This window comes from Furipterus horrens, unplaced genomic scaffold, assembly GCF_987537825.1.
Source record: "Furipterus horrens unplaced genomic scaffold, mFurHor1.1.pri manual_scaffold_5, whole genome shotgun sequence".
In the NCBI taxonomy this organism is placed as follows: Eukaryota; Metazoa; Chordata; class Mammalia; order Chiroptera; family Furipteridae; genus Furipterus; species Furipterus horrens.
Genome location: NW_028327175.1, coordinates 108,636,716 through 108,654,307, shown reverse-complemented (window position 1 = coordinate 108,654,307; position 17,592 = coordinate 108,636,716). Strand labels below are relative to the sequence as shown.

Sequence of the window (17,592 nt, the reverse complement as noted above, 5' to 3'; positions counted from 1 at the left end):
TGCCGTTCATGATCCCTCTTAACGGTAAGAAAGCACGTACAGAAGCGAAAGTGTCCAAGAACCCATAAGTGAGGCGGGAACGATCTTTCGTCCTAAAATGGGGTAATAATAACTCTCTCACAGGGTTATTTTGAGAATTAAATGAGGTGTCTCATGGAAAGTGCCTGTCAGTCTACCCTGTCATTTGGCTATTTGTTTTCTGTATCTGATCTTTTTTTGTAATAAGTGGATAGAGATTGCTCTAGGGATTTACAATATACATTTTTTCATAATTTCAGAATTTCTGCTTCAGATAGATACTAAGTTCCAGTAAGATATAGAAACTGCTCCAATATAGCTCCGTTCCCTTCTCTTTTTTGTGCTACTGTTATTTTTTAGATCTATATATTACAAATCTAATACTACAATGTTATATTGTTTTGTATAGTCTTGTTTAAAGAAGCTAAGAAGAGAAAATACACATTTGTAGTTTTTATTTATATTAACCTTCTTACTTGCCATTTCTAGTTCTCTTGATTTAAAAAAAAAATTTACTTACTTTTAGAGAGAAGGAAAGGAAGGGAGAAAGAGAGGGAGAGAAACAAGTGTGGTTGCCTCTCCTGCGTCCCCAACTTGGAGAACTGGCCCGCAACCCAGGCATGTGGCCTGACTGGGAATTGAACCGATGACCCTTTGGTTCACAGGCCAGCGGTCAATTCACAGCCACACCAGCCGGGGCTCTTGATTCCTTTATGTAGATTTGAGTTCCATGGTATATTACTAATGAAAACAAATATGGTCAGAAGTCACAAGTTCCCATTCACAGTAGGTTACTGTTACAATCCACACTGTACTTCTATGAAACACCTGTTCTTTGCACAGGCCTTTATAAGGTTCAAAGTACTTTTGCTGCCTGTGGACTATCTCATAAGATCCACAATACTTTGTGGCAATGTAGAGTGGTGACTTACAAGGCAGGAAACCACCGTGGGTTAATAAAAGGATGGTTCCTTCCGTCTTCTTCTAGACATCCGGCTGTTGCTCTGGCACCAGAATGTTCTGAAATAATGATAAATTCATTTCAGAATACAGCAGGCTCTTGGGGTCAGGTTATACTGCTCTTCGGGGCTAGGTCAACCCTAACTTGTCCACATCAACCAGAATATGAGCTTTTGTGGCCACTTTTTATACCCTGATCAAGTTGGTAGAGTTGGGGGGGGGCAAGGAAATTTGAATATATATATATATATATATGTATGTATGTGTGTGTGTATATATATGTATATATATATATAGGGAGACTTTGATGACTGTTTTCATAAAGTCCTTGACATTTGTTTCAACTTAGTTCCAGAGTTCCAGGGATCTATCTACATCAATTGGGAAACTGAAGAACACATTCCTCTGGCAATTAGTACAGGTTTCAAACACTCTTTATGCATATATCCCATATATTAATCCTTTCTTAGAATGAGAGGGAAATAATATTATTAAGCTTCCAAACATTTACTTAACAAATGGGATGTGTCTAACAAAGTACAGGTTGTCAGGTAATGCAGAGGGAAGCCACTCCCTAACCCTGGGTATTCTGGACAATGGTATTCACCATTGTTTATTGGAGACTTTGCATCAAGACCCCAGAAGCAGCTTTCCAGAAATTGGCATTTATCCCTTGCAACAAATGCAAGTGGCCAACTAAAGAGTGTTTGAAACCTTCACTGCCAGGGGAATGTGTTCTTCAGCTTCCCAATTTATGCAGGTCCCTGGAACTAAGTGGAAACAAATGTCAATGACTTGATGCAAACAGTTGTCAACAGAGCCCAGGGAAGGGTGAGGGTGATGGAGAAAGGTAAGCAGCTCCAGCACCAGCCTGCTTGGGAGGACTGGGCAGAGGAAGGAGTCCCTGAGACCAAGGACCCACTTGCAACCTCCCACATGTCTCACTGGAAGTGGCTTATTGCAGCCAACAAAACTTGCACATGAATATTGATATTCACAAGATCCAAAAATAGGGCCAAAAACCCAAATGTCTATCAATAGAGGAATGGGTAAACAATATGTGGTTTATCAGTAAAATGAAGTATTATTTGGCAATTAAGAGGAAGTATTCATATCTGCTACAACATGGATGAACCTTGAAAACATACTAAGTGAAAGCCAATCACAAAAGGCCACTTAGTGAATGAGTTCACCTATATGAAATGTCAAGAACATCCAGATCTATACAAACAGAAAGCAGATCAGTGGTTGCCTATGGATTGAAAAGCAGGGCAAGTGGGTAGATTGGGGTGTGCTGTGTATTTTTTTTTTAAGGGATGAAAATATTGTAAAATTCATTGTGGTAATTGTACCACAACATTTGGAATATATTAGAAACCACTGGATTGTACTTTAAAATGATAACATTTTTATTATGTGAACTGTATCTCAATTACTTAAATGTTGAAAAAAAATTCATCCTCTAGAGATAAACATGTCCAAATAGACATGTCAATGATTACTGTTTCCCCTGATATTACTATTGGACCTTTACTCTTTCATACTCTCCCCACCCATCTCATCACATTACTTTCTCCTCCTCCAAAGTTACCCATTCAATTCTAGAACGGCTGTGACTTCAACTGGAATAATTAATGTTGACTTTCTAATACTGAGACCAAGGCTGTGGCAGGTGGGGTTCTTAGCTGCAAACCAGAGCAAGACAATGGATCATTTAGGTGGAATGGAATTTACTGAAAGGATGGTTAAAAACACAGAGAATCAGCTGCAGGAAGGTTGAAAACCAAGGTACAGAAAATGCAGGGGAGTGTGAAAAACACAAAATTCTCATCTTGACTACACACAGGATCTCCAGCTCTTAAGTTTCAAGCCTAGATTCCCAAGGTTAAGACAACCAGCCTTTTAAACTGTAAACTTACAAAACAGAGCACCAGAGACAATTTTTTTAACATTTACTATTCCCCTAGAGAAAGGACAAAATGTAGATTGGGAGAAAGTATGGAGAAGAAAAAAATGTAATGAAGACCATCAGACGAGGAAGACCTAACAGAACAGTAACATTGCCAACCTATTGTACAGAAAATGTCACTCCTAACCGATTATTTGTCAAATAAGATGCATTCCTAATGCACCTGTCAAATATAGCTGGTCCCCCTGCCTTCCCACACATGAGGGGAAACCAGTCTTTCCTACAATCTTCAAGGAGTCATGGAGTCTTACATTTTACTCTGCAGCTCCTGATTCTGCTAAATGCTCTACATCTTATCTTGCTACAGTACTTGCAGCTATGCCCTTTTGTTTCCCCCAAACCCCACTCATTCAAGGTCATCATGAAGAAGTGACTTTGCTTCAGGGTTTGAAAGGTTGGTACATCACAGCCTGGCAGATCCCTATCTTTAAAGTCTGTCAGGTATTCTCCCTAAATCCCACCCCCAACAAGGACTCTGAACTGGCAATGTCCTCATGAGAAGCTGCTCCCCATACCCTGATAATGACTCCTCCCTAGCTCAGTGGGTTCCAGCATCTGAAGCAGGTTAGTCTGAGAGAGGACAGCTTACCCTTCCTTTGTCTCTGTCAGCGCATGCCTTTAGTGGTCTTTCAACAACCAAATGCATCTATTGAGGGTATTGTGCTTAACACTTGTCTCTATGGGATCCCACAACCCATGTCTCAGCTGACCACATTGCCTTGCTAATCATTCATCTGAACAAAACAAGAGCACCTGGAAGGGTTATATGTCAATCAGCAAAAGAAAACTCTGGCCCTTGGCCAGTGTGGCTCAGTTGGTTGGAGTGCCATTGCACACGCTGAAAGGTCGCTGGTTCGATTCCCAGTCAGGGCACATACCTAGATTGCCAGTTCAGTCCCCAGTGAGGGTGCATATGGGAGGCAATCAATCAATGTTTCTCTCTCACATTGATGATTCTCTTTTTCTATCTCCCTTCCTCTTTCAAAAATCAATTTTTAAAAAAATCCTCAGGTGAGGGGTAAAAATAATACTCATCAACTGAAAGCTAGGGAGTAGGACAGAAGTGCAAATTGCTTCCCTGTCCCATAATTTTGCATTCTATTACTGCTTATATAAAAGCGTTATAAAAATAAATCAAACCTCGTGACTTTAGTACCCAGTTTCAACAATTCTTTGTGGGAAAAGGATCACACCAAAAAGTGAAAGACATCTACATATAAAATCTTTATTACAGGCAATATTGGTCCATACACTACACAATACCAACAGTACAAGTTTAATCTTTCAAATTCATCATTAAAACAGCAAAAGACCAAGAAATAAAATTTGAGTCAGCTGATCATTTTTCAAAATATTCTCAATGCACATTATCCTGTTCCCTTATTATAGTGAAACATTCAAATACAAAAAAATACCCCATTTAACGTATACTAGTGTTAAATGGTTATTTGGCTTAAAATCTGAGTTAAGAAAATCCTTTTTAGCAACCTACATACAGATAAGTAGCAAACTTTATTATATTAAACAAATTCATTCTGCTTAAAATGTGTAAAGAATTTCATTCATCATGTGTTCTGTTCCTAGTACAAATGTTTAATCTCTCACCATCATGGTTTTATCTGAAGGACCATCTCAAGTTGTCCTAGACATAAACTTATCCTCTTCCCCAACTTACTTCATCCAAAAGTCTGTTCAACAGATGGCAACCAGGTAGCGGTCACTTCACCATTTGATGCCAATGGTGCCATGAGAGCATGGCCAGATCTGTTAAACAGCCCATTTTCCTACCTACTGTGGGTTGCTGCTCAGGAGGGAGGATAGACACCAATACAAGCAGAAAATCTGCAGCTCTTCTGCTACGTTCCTTAGAACACTTTCAATTTTTCTGGTCAATGCTTTGATTGGGTAACACACATAAAAGCCAGCATATTAGTTTAAATCTTTAAACAAAAAACTATATTTTCCAAAGTCATTATCATTTGGGGCAATTAAGTGATCTTTTCTTGCTTTGTTGAGTTTCATCTTTAGGACATCTCTTCTTTCTTCCCATTCATGAAGTTCAGCATTTCCATGTGCAAATTTACAGCTGCTTCCTTCAGTGCAGGTACCATTCATATACCTGTCAGAACAAGTCAACTTTATAAGCATCCACAAGTTGTTTATGAAAATCTTAAAATGTATACTTCACCAGCTTTATGATTTGCATAAAGCATTTAGTTCAAATCTTAAACCTAGAAAAATGGATATTTTACAACCTTAACAGCCACAATAGAAAAATTAGTACTTTAAGCTATTTAACTGTATTTAGTGAAAAATACTATTTTATTGCTACAATTAAAACATTTTTTTAAGACTAATATATCTTTAGATAAATTGATTAAAATGATCTTTTTCTGATTTTGTGATCTGGTAAAAAAAATGAACTTCTCATTTAAAAAAAGGAAAAATATTGTTTAATGAAGGGAGGGGACTACAATCTTCTTTATGCAGTATTGAGAAATGAAGAGTGATATTAAGTAAAAGCTGCCTTCAACAGTTTTAAGTATCACATAGGTATAAATTTGGAAATTAAACGTCAACAGCATTTTAAAAAAATGAGGAACAACTCAAAATTATCTTGTTTGCTATTGAAAAATTTTCTGAGTAAACATTCTCCTTTGACCTGACCAAGTTTCAGACTTACACTTGAAATATTCAAAGGCAGTTTCAAAACTGATGAACATCTACAACAAGAAAGATTGTGGTGAAGGGTTAGACGATCACGGCTGGGAACTCAAAAACTGTCTGGGCAAACTCAAATAAACATACTTCTCTATTCGGTTATCTTAAGACATTTCAAACTGGTATCAACAGACTACTAAATCTTTTCATGTAACCACAGAAGAGTGAAGAAATGTTCAAGGAGCAACTAAAGCTCAAATCTATTAGGAGACTTACCATCCAGATATTCGCTAATGACCATCAAAGTCACGTGAGACCAGTCATTTTCATGTGGGAAATTTAAGAAACCTACGTACCTATCACAAATACTAAAATATCCTGTTGGAAAGCGGTGCTGCCAGCAGTACTGGTCGTCTTCAGTGTGGAAAACCTTCTCTTTGTGCTTCTCTGAGGAGATGTGGTCTTGCCACTGCTTCTCACTGTTACAGTTCTTCCCACACATCCAGCAGTGAAAGTCCACCTAAAAAGCACAAAAGAGATATAGACTTCTGGCCAAGATGGAGGCGTAGACAGACACTCTGCGTCTCCCTCCACAACTAAGAAGGAATACAACTACCTCAAAACTAGAAACCACCAGAAGTTCCAGAAAATCAAACTGCATGGAAGTCCAGCAAACAAACATAAAGAAGAAATACTCATCCAGATAGGTATGAAGGGCAGAGCTGGGGCAGAGAGGACTGGGTGTGGTGGTGGCAGCAGCAGAGGTGGCAGCGGCAGGCCAGCAGAAAGCAGAGTCACACGTTTTAAAAAGTCAGGAGGGACACGTGGGGAGCATTCCCAGCTCCTCACTAGACCTCCGCAGCCCACAGTCCCAGCGCCGGGGGAAATCAAGCCTCATTACTTCTGACTGTGCAGACCAGTAGGGGTTGGGGTGGAGGCAGAAACTGCTGGTCTCAGCAGAGTCTGCTTGTTTAAAGGGCCCCTACGGTCCTAGAACGTCCGCAGACCCACCCACTCCGGGAACGATGGCCAGGGCAGCAGCTAAAGGGGCGCCAATCTGGTGCAGAAGTGGGAGAGGTGCCTTGAAAAGGGGTGAGTGCTGGGCAGGAAGCATTGTTCTCTCTTGGACCCCTCCCCCACATACAGTGCCACAACGTGGTGAAACAGGTCGCCCTTTACTGATGAATACCTAAGGCTCCGCCCCTTACAATGTAACAGGAGCGACAGCTCTACCTGGGACACAGAGGCAAACAAACACAGGAGCCTGTCAGAATGAGGAGACAGAGAAGTATGGCCCAAAAGGGGGAACGAATCAAGGTTCCAGTGGGAGAACTAAGTGAAGAGGAGATAGCCAACCTAACAGATGAGGAGATAGACAACCTAACAGACTCAGAATTCCAAACACTGGTGAAAAAGATGCTCACAGGCTTGACAGATATGCTTGAGTACGGCAAACACATAAGAGAAGTGAAGGCTATGCTAAGTGAAACAAAGTAAAATGCACACAAAACCAATGGTGAAGGGAAGGAAACCAGGGTTCAAATAAACGATCTGGAGCATAAGGAAGAAAAAACAGTCAACCAGTGCAGAATGAGGAAGCAAGAATTGAAAAAAATGAGGAAAACTTCCCAAATTTTGTGAAGGAGATGAACATACAGGTCCGGGAAGCACAGAGGGTGCTGGGCGAGCTGGACCCAGAGGGGACCACACCAGGACGCATCATTACTGAGATGCCAGATGTGAAAGATAAAGACAGAATCCTGGGGGCAAGAGAGAGGTGGAGAGTTGCCTACAGGGGGCTGCCTATAGGACTATCAGCTGATTTCTCAGAGGACACTTTGCAGGCAGGAAGGGTCTGGTAAGCAGTTTTCAATGTGATGAAAAGCAAATTAAAACCAAGATTACTCTATCCAGCAAAGCTATCATTTGGAATGGAAGGGCAGATGAAGTGCTTCCCAGACAAGGTAAAGCTAAAGGAGTTCATCATCACCAAGCCATTATTGTATGAAATGTCAAAGGTACTTACTTAAGAAAAAGAAGATCAAAACTATGAACATTAAAATAACAACAAACTCACAACTATCAACAACTGAATCTAAAAAATAAAAACAAAATCCAACTAAGCAAACCAGAATAGGAATAGAATCATAAGTATGGGGGTCATTTGGAGGGTTATCAGCTGGGAGGGGGGAGGGGGAGAAATGGGGAAATGGTGCAGGGACTAAGAAGCATAATCGGTTGGTAGAAAATAGGGAGATGTTAAGAATAATATAGGAAAGGGTGAAGCCAAAGAACTTATATGCACAACCCATGGGCATGAACTAAGGGGGGTGGGATTGCTAGAGGGAAGTGGGGGTACTGGGCAGAGGGGAGCAAAGGGGAAAAAAATTGGAACTACTGTAACAACATAATCATTAAAATATGCTTTAAAAAAAAATAAGGTGCAAAAGACATGCGTCCCATTAGCAGGTGTTGTCTGTGTGTCCCTCAAACATGGTCGGGGCACCAGGAAGACTAGAAAACACCCAACATAAGGCCTAGACTCTGTTCTTGGGAAGCCCATGTAATGGGAGAGCCAGGCAAAAACATAAAATAAGAAACAGGATCAAGGAAAGGATGCCAGCACTGGGAAGTGTGCCATAGCACAGGAAGCAGAGTGCAGGGGCAATAGATCCAGCCAGGTGTCTAGGAAGTCTCTAGCAAGGAAGCAGTAGTAGCTAGTGTGCAACAAGGATGTCTGTCAGGAGGACACGGGCCAGGTTCAAACAAGGATTCCAGGAAGGAGTAACACAAGGAAAAGAAGAATGTGAAAGCCCAGGGCTTGCCAGCTGCAGAGGGACTGGCAGCAACTCCATTCAGTGCACATGAACGGAGCCCCCACTTGGGGCCAGGATTTGTGCCATGATGGGAAGACGCTGCCCCTGGGACACAGACCTACCAAGAAGGTACTCTGTTATGGTGGGAGGTAAGGGCTACCACAGATGCAAACTTTAAGTGTCTGAGTAGTATTTCCCAAATGCCCTGTGTAAGGATCACTGCAACGCTGGGTAAGAACAGACTGGAGATGTCCCATGAGATTCTGACTCAATATGTCTGGGATACAGATGAGAATCTATCTTATTAAACACCCCAGGTAGATCTCATGACCCAACAGATGTGGGTGGCCCTGCTCTGGGAACCCAAGAAGGACTTGAGCAAAGGTGGCAAGGGATTCAGAGCTGAGCCTTGGCAGAAAGGGCAGATTCACAGCGTGTAACACAAGCAGAGGCATGGGGCAAGGCCAAGCCATGGACATGACCCTGGATCAGACTGAATCAATATGAAGAAAGGCCAAAAAAAACAAAACAAGGAACAAGTAGCAAAATAACACATGAGTCTACGTCAATTTAAATAACATGCCAGGCAGAACTATAGATTAATAATAAATACATCACGGATATGTACACATGGCCTGGAAAAATGTACACCTGATCTGAGCCCTCTGGGAAGGGGGACAAATGGGGTTCCAACTTTATCTGTAACATTTATTTTACAGAAGCAAATACAACAAACTGTTAACATCACTTCACTTGGTATTGTGGGCTCAAAATATTCATTACATTATCCTCCTTAGTTTTCTGAAAATTTTAAGAGAAACCACAGCAGTAAAAGACCACAAGTGACTTAATGTCTCTATAGAACCCTTGAGGCACAGGCCAGACTGCAAGCGGGTAAGGAGGGAACGAGAGGCCCAGAAGGAAAGGGAGCTACATTTTCTGAGTGCTCTCTGTGGTCTAGCACTGGGATGAGTGTACAGACCCATACTTCTCCATCATAACAACCCCACTCGTAGATGGTTAATCTGCCCAGACTAGTAAGAAAGGAACCAGGACTTGAAATTCTCTGGATTCAAAGTCAAGAAAAGGATCGAGAAAAGGATTTTAGAATGAAAAGACTTAAGCAAAGACAGCAACAGGCCTATGGAGAGAGAAGATGAAGATACCGGAAAGGGGCAGGGAATATGTGACAGAGCAAGGTTTTGGAGAAAGTGGGAAAAAAAGAAAGGTTCCTTCTACAGCTCTGAAGCAAAGGAGAGGTGAAACAACCAATGGTACTTACAGTAACTTCGGCGTAATCTGTTGGCATGTGAATTTGTTTTCCATTGTCCTTGTTGGACTGACCAGCTATATCATCACTTCTTTCACTTTTTTGACTCTTTAGCCAAAGTTCATAAAACTGCTCCACATCTTGTACTAAAGCAAAACAAATCACTTTCAGCAGCAAAGATTTAAATACACCATTTAAATAAACACAAGATCATGCATACTTTTTGTATCAGTCGGCATACATTTTCAAAAGAAAAGCAAGAGGCTGAATGGAGACTAATTATATTAGACAGGGAAAGACAGTCCATGTCCAAGCAGCAGGTGAACTATCATAGGCAAGAATCAAATTCAGGACTGTTAGACCACAAACATTAGTTTCCAAGATTAATTAACTCCTCCCTGCATTTACAAGACACTTTGGGGGGAGGGTAAAATTAAGAAACCATTATAAGAATACTACTAAAAAAAAGAAAGAAAAAAGGCTCCACACAGTTTTATGGTGCCCACATTAAACACTTGTTATCACTGCCATAACCACACAAGCTACTTACACAGCTTGGGGGAGCCTGGAGCTGATATGCTCCTCACTGCTTACTGAGAAAAAGGAGAACATACTACTGTTGGGACTGAGATTCTGACCCTGATGGGAGTCCATCAGTCAAGCCACAGTCCCAAAGCACTGACATGTTAGGGTGCAATTTACAATAACACAACCATGACCAGGGCCTGGGCAGTGGCTGCAAGCTGCTTCCTATGTAAGAACAGGTGCACTCCACATTACCACGTTCCTCAGCCTCAGCACCGTTGACATTCTGGGCTGAGTAATTCTTTGCAGTTGGGGGCTGTCCTGTGTGCACTGTAGGATGTTTAACAATATCTCTGGGCTCCACCCACTAGAGTACAGTAGCATAGTCCCAAAAGTCATGACAATAAAAATGTCTCCGGATATTGCCAGTGTCCCCAGGGAAGAAGGGGTGTGTGTGACCAAATTTATCCCCAGTTGCTATTATGTCCCTATGCCAAGCAAGACAGTGAGGAGTCCTATCCACATAAGTCACTGAATTTTGACATAGTTGAAACATAGTAGGTGACATGCTTAAATCTGATTAGTTCTTGTAATCCAGAGATTGCAGATCTTAAACTGTCCATAACTTTCCATCAGTTAAGATTAAAGAAGAATGATCCTTATAATAAAAATTTTTCTGGTCAAAAGTGAAAAGTTGTCTGAGGCTCCTTTCCATTGGACTCCCACAGTAAACTAACTAGAAGTCTGACCAACATAAACTTTCTCTCTTTGGGCCTTTGAATCTGGGCCTGTTCTACCAGTAAGGCCTCCTTGAAGAAACCTTCGATTCTAATCAGATTAATTCAGGGGGTGACTATTCACAAATAGGAGCAGATGATCTTATTTAAGCAGTCATGGAAGGACTAAACTTCCCCAGACCATTCATTACTCAGGAACACACCCACAACATCAAAGGATGCAAACCTATATATCTGTATCCAAATCTTGACCTAACACAGACCAGATATCAAATTCTGCTCCACTGATAAAACAGGACAATTGCTTCAGATGCAAACTACTTTCTGTGTTCACGACAAGTTGGCATAACTTTCAAGCAAGCTAGATTTCGTGGATGTCAAGGCCATTGTTAAAACATCAACTTACTCCCATTCTCCTTCATGTAAGTCCACACTTCTCGTTCCTCAGGACTATGAGCAAAAGAGCAATTTCCAACATATTGACATTTTTTCCCAGAAGCAATGTGATTGCACAGCTGTATAAAAAAATATGAATACAGGACAGAGTACACTTAGTAAAACTGCCTAATTTTTACATTTAAGCAAAATCAGCATTATTATCCATGCTAATGCTGAGTAATATAATTTGAAAATAAGATTGATTTGATTCTATTCAAACTGACTATAAGGCCAAAATACACGAGGTGATGTTAAGCTTTCTATTCCAAAAATTTCAAAAGAAATTTTTCAAAAGAAAGAAAGTATGGAACTGGAATATGAATGTCTACAAACTCACTTATTCAGAGTATCTGCTTTTGACATAGCAGACTATTTTTATCTCAAAAGGGAGATGTCTGGCCCCTGAGTTTGACAGCCCCTACTCTGCCCTACGTACCACCCAGGATGCTTCCTTTACAGCACTTGGGAAGCAGTCAAGAAACTGCAGATCACTCCAAAGGTACTAAGCAGTGTCAAAAAAATCTTGGATATTTAGTTTACTAATAACCAACACTGGAAGCAAACCTAGGCCATCATTCACTAGATACACATTTTCTGAAGACAATTATTATGCTAACCAGGCCATCCAGTTGTACATAGCATTCAAATCATACTTATTCTTGTTATTTACATTTTTATTTTACAAAGTAAATACAATGATACTGGTAGGAAAATAAAGTGATAGCAATCAGCAGAATGCAGACTTCCCTAGAACCTCGGAGACTATGAAGAACTAAGAAAATCTCCATCACTGAGCGCTCATTCTTAAATATCATGAATACACTTGTCTTTATAAGAGTATAAATCCTAGTACAATTGTTAGCTTATCTTAGTTTATTCGTATTTCAGAAGGAGCTGGCCTTATATATTAGCTTACATAATATTAGATGCTTAGCATTGGTTTTTGCTAAAAATCTAAAGCAGTGCCCTGAACACTGTATATTCTCTTCCTTGGACCAAGGTCAGTAACCCCTCTCAGAATCTTGTGTATTACACATCAGTAGTCAAGAAAACATTCTGTGACTGACTTTATTATATTCTTTTCCCAATCAAACCCCACAAAGTACTTAGCCATTACGAGGGAAACATTTACCATCGTCTTTAAAGCTCAATGATAAGGAGCAGGGAAAAGAGAAGAGAAGGGAGAAGGCCGGCCACTGTGGCGGGCTTTTATATAACACCTTCTTGTGTAATCTTCCCTACAATGTAATTATTCCCGCTTACAGATGAGTAAACTGAGGCTGAGTAACTTGACCAGTGCCCTTCTGGCAGACTCTGAAGCCCATTTTCTTTCCACCTGACTACACTGTCTACAAGCACGCACGCGCGCACACACATACACACACACACAAAGTATTATTTCTCTTTTACAAAAAGGATCCCTGAGCAACCCCTAGTTTGGTATAAAAAGAAGAAATAAGCTTCCAGAACATCACACAGCAGCACACCACATCTGAGATTTCAGAATAAGCAGCAGTCCTAGGAAGCTGCCTCATAAACTAGAATTGTTCTCAGTCGTTTTTTTTAATGAAATACTAAGGAATACAACCATCACCTCCACCATCTTTTAAAGCCCTAGATGTCAATGGTTTCTAATCACTCTTCTTCCCCTCCCAAATCTAGCAATCTGAAACCACAGTGGAAGCACAAACACACCACCTCCTTCCAAGACAGACCTTGTAACCTGTGTTAAGTTTTACAAAATGCAAGGTACTCTGGGTGATGGGAAGTTAAGCTGTTTTTTCCTCAACTCTTTCTATAAGTCAGAGAGAGAGGGACTTCCTTCACCCAGGGGACTCTACGATCCATCTGACCTGCTTCCCTGGGCAAAAGGTTCTCTCCACATTTTCTCCACTGGGGCAGAAAGTTCACAACCTATCAATAGTTCAGTGTCCCTGTACATTAACTCACACAGTGAAATCCCTCCAAATTCTCTCCAGACCCACTCCCTTGTGAAGAGGACAGTCCAGAGCCAGCTCACAGGGTTTGTCTGGACAATCATCTTCAAGACCATGTAAGGCAGCAGAGAATACTGATGTGAAATATGCCGCCTCATGAATAAAGTACTATCCTAACTTTAAGTTGGTCTGGCATTTTCATTCTAAAGGTTTTTGAAGAACATGTTCCTCTAACGTTGAACATTTTTCCTTTGGGTTATTTTTAGAAGGTCCTATCCAGTAGGGTGTCTTTCAGTATCGATTGCTTCAGTGAAAGAAACTGGCATGATAAAAACTCATCCACAGCATTCATAATAATACAAAAGGCTTTGGGTTTGATAGCAAAGCTGAGGAATCAAATTTAAATGAAATTCTCTTCTATTCCCTCCCAAAAGTAATTCATCTGAAAAATAAGTTAAGTCATGCCCATAAGTGTTTCTCAAGTCTCTTTCTTGATTCTCTATTTTTTCCGAGTAACTCATAAAATTCCAATCCATCTGAAAAGTGTCCCATAATTACACACATACTAAAGGGAAGGAAAAAAGAGAGGACCATTTAAATTTCATTATTATGATGAGCATTATTTAAAGAGTGCCAGTTTCCATCTGAATTACTACTATTTATAATAATTTGAAATGCCTAATAAAAAAAAGTGGCTTAAAAATTACGTATGTACATCAAACTGTAAAGGCATTTGTTTCTTTGTGGGGAGAGGACGGATGTTCATCCACTTCTTACGTTCAACAGACATCACTCTCATCGCACGACGATCTTTGGTCCACCTAAGAAAAATGGAGTTCAGAAAAAACAAAGACACACTGGCAAAAGGCATAATATAAAGGGACAGGTACGAAGTTTGTACCTAAAGAAGCAGAGAATTTTTTCTTCAACCCTTCTAAAAGAAATGCCTTATTGATGCTGTCATTTCATTTCCTGTCGATATTTGTAAACAAACATTCCCTATGAATCCTAAACAAAGATCTGATAAAATACAAGAAAAACACTCGGATTTTGTTGAAGTCTTAGCTACTAAAGCCTAAAAATCTCTTCGCTTGTGCTTTGTAATTACTCCTAAACTACCTACTTTTCCCCTCCTCTCTTCTAAGTTTTAATCTTTTCTCACATATATGACTTTACACCTATGAAACAGATCATTATGAAATAGGTATTGTTTCCACACACGTGCTACTTACGAATGCCTTGCTTTGGCACTACAATATTTTCTGTTTTTGTCTGGTTCAATGACTTGACCATTTCTCAGACACTGAGCACACACAAATTTTATCTTCATATTAAGAGATCCGGGCATTATTTGATTGCCAAGTACCTTAAACAATTAAAAGATCAGTTTTAATTTTAACAGAAAACCAGTTTTCTGAGAACAAAATACTGAATCGCCATGTATTTATTTTTCATAATAGCATACAATTTCTCTTTTTGTCTGGTTTGATGATTTGACCATTAACATATACAATCTGATAACTAAATCTCCAATTCTCCATCCAAATGCAAGAGAACATGATAAAATAATCAGATTAGAAATGCCAAACCTCAATTTATGAAAGTCAGCTCTGGAATTGATGACTGGAAGTTTTTTGAGGGGTAGGGGGAATAGTGAATAAAGCAATTTTGCAAGATGGAAAGCAAAACTACAAACACAATCTACCTCCCTTACATAATACAGAACACAACTTTTGTTCCCCTAAAATTTCTTAATTTCAGTATGATTACATACTTATACATTCTATACTTATACCAATTAATATTAATAATGAAGTCTTAAAATTCTTCTTTTGCATAATAGTAGAATTCCCAAAGCCCCAAGATACCAATTGTTCTGTCAGTTAGGCTGAATAAGAAAATTGTGTCCTATATTCTTGGCAGGTATTATGGGATATCCAATTTTTATGATGACCAACTAAAATTCGGAATTTTTTTTCACATTAAGAATTCCCCAACTCAACAGATATTAAGAAAGTAATGGACTGCAAGTATAAACTGCCTCTGCCAACGACTAACATCCATTAAGCCATTCCAGAAAGATCCCAAATGTAAAAAGTACATAAGAGAAAATACCTGAGCTCCAGGTACATTTGCTTCCAAACTTTGCCAATATCGTTTAGATTCTTGAGCAATAGCATCATGTGAGATACCTGGGAAAAGTACAAGCCTTCCATTAGGTTCTCTATGTAATAACAATCCACCAATCAGGTCACAGTCAGACTCAATTCGCTAATTATTCCCACAATATAATCTACTGTCAAGGAGGAATGAACATCATATGACTCTTTTTCAAACTGGAATACAAATAGAGCTCTTGGTGCTTTCTAAGGACTCTTCCTCACAAACCATACTACATGTATGAACTTGTACCAGCAATTAATTAGATGGGACCATACTAAAAATAGGCTACTCAAAAATGAAAAGTGGTTGCACAGTTTAAAGCTCAGGACAAAATCATACAGGGTGGCCACATCAGGGTGATGGAGAAGGGGAGCCATGACTGTTTCATCAAACCCAGACTGCTCTTGATACATGTCTCAATCACACACACACATCTACCTGTTTCATTTTGCAATATCCAGACTTTCAATTCTACAAGACTGTGAGCATAAAAGCACTCATCTTCCCTTAAACAGCCATATCGAACCTCATGTCGACATAAATCAAGGTGACACTGATCATTAAAAGGACGTATTTTGGAGTATTTTACTGTTGTCTCTCGCAAAATGTGGACAAGGCACCTAAAATGAAAATGGAGTGACATTTTAATATTGTTGTGCCATAAATTAAAATATTATATATATAATGTCAAGTTTAGACTAAAAATACATTTTAAATCTTTATCAGAAAAAAAATCACTGTATACAATTATTGGATTAATTGGGAGGAGGATAATTACATAGTAAATAATAAAATAACTAAATCCATGTCATGAGCAGCTAAAAATCAAGAGTGCTTTTTCGTATTAAATAATTAATAATTCATTTAAAAACTCCCAGCAAAATCTACTAACAGACATTTTTAAGTAGTCATTGTCTTTCAACAAAAGGAGAGGGGGAAATGCCTGTGCAGATAATATAGTCTGGTTTTATTTGGAGCTAAGAAAATAATCTATTTTGTCATTAAAAAAATTAGAAACTACCAACATACTTATTGTCTTGAAATTCATGCTTTGTAACTGGGTGAGAACAAGAAGTAGAATTATCTTTATTTCTTTTACTGATCATTCTAGGCTTATGATCAAAACATTTCTGGAACAGACAGAGAAAAAAAATTATCACAAAAACATAATATAAAATATAACTTTCATACCCTGAATAGTTCTTAGTTTCAATATTATTACATATATATACATTATATGCCTATACCAACAAACACTCATTATTATCTCTTGGATAATAGTAGGAGCTACCATTGCCAAGTGAATGCTTTATCATATGCAGAACCTGTGCTAAGTACTTTATACTTCTGGACTTGCAAATCAGGAACTATCACAAATGTTGCAGCAGGAAATAAAGTGTGGAGACAGCACCTCACAAAGGAATATAAATTCTCCATGATGCTCTTGCAGAAGTTTGAATACGGTAAGGTTGATCTTTCCATTGCCACCGAAGAAAGCCTCTCTACTGAACGCCCCTTTCCGTTCCAGCGTCCAGACATCTATCTCTTCTTGGCAATAAGCAAATGTGCAGTGGCCTGAATATCTACATTCCTCCTCAGCAGCAACATCTATAAAGTCAGAGAATTAAAAGTAATTTACAATGTGGACCACTAGTTTTTCAAAGCCAATGAATATTAAACACATTTAGGGTGTCATTTGAATTTTTATAACAATACATGGAGATCTTCAAACAGTGATACCCATGCTACTATCCAGGGATGGTATTAACTCTTTAAATACAAAACAAAAAACCCAGCACCACAAGTATAAATTTTTTTCCCCAACAGGGAAAAAGAGCCTTGATCTAAGTTTTAAAAATCATATAGAAACATTCAAAGTTTGTTCAGATAAAGTAGCTTAACAAAATAACAATACTAAAGTTCTCCCCAAAGCAGCTTAAAAGCCTTAGTTCAGTGTTCTAATTCTGTATAGACATAGCCATAGAACTTAAAAGTTTGAGACAGTCTCTGTTTAAAACTTCGTCAAAGTCCTGTTTCCATAAACAGCTACAAAATATATACCACACAAGGAGATTAAAACCAAGATAAAAATTATATA

At 39.1% G+C, this 17,592-nt stretch overlaps 1 protein-coding gene across 2 annotated transcripts in view; it reads right to left on the bottom strand.

Moving 5' to 3' along the window:
- Window positions 1-4,867: 4,867 nt before the first annotated feature.
- The window catches only part of ZC3H7A (zinc finger CCCH-type containing 7A), a 34,141-nt gene continuing 21,416 nt past the window's right edge, over window positions 4,868-17,592 (bottom strand). For both annotated transcript variants that reach the window (XM_090277001.1, XM_090277002.1), the window contains exons 14-23: window positions 16,906-17,102; window positions 16,524-16,624; window positions 15,933-16,114; window positions 15,447-15,523; window positions 14,564-14,697; window positions 14,047-14,152; window positions 11,363-11,471; window positions 9,707-9,840; window positions 5,965-6,128; window positions 4,868-5,066 (exon numbers count right to left, since the gene is read on the bottom strand). In XM_090277001.1, coding sequence (XP_090133127.1) covers window positions 4,877-5,066; window positions 5,965-6,128; window positions 9,707-9,840; window positions 11,363-11,471; window positions 14,047-14,152; window positions 14,564-14,697; window positions 15,447-15,523; window positions 15,933-16,114; window positions 16,524-16,624; window positions 16,906-17,102 — 1,394 coding nt within the window. In that variant the 3' untranslated portion in view covers window positions 4,868-4,876. The remainder of the gene's footprint in view (window positions 5,067-5,964; window positions 6,129-9,706; window positions 9,841-11,362; window positions 11,472-14,046; window positions 14,153-14,563; window positions 14,698-15,446; window positions 15,524-15,932; window positions 16,115-16,523; window positions 16,625-16,905; window positions 17,103-17,592) is intronic.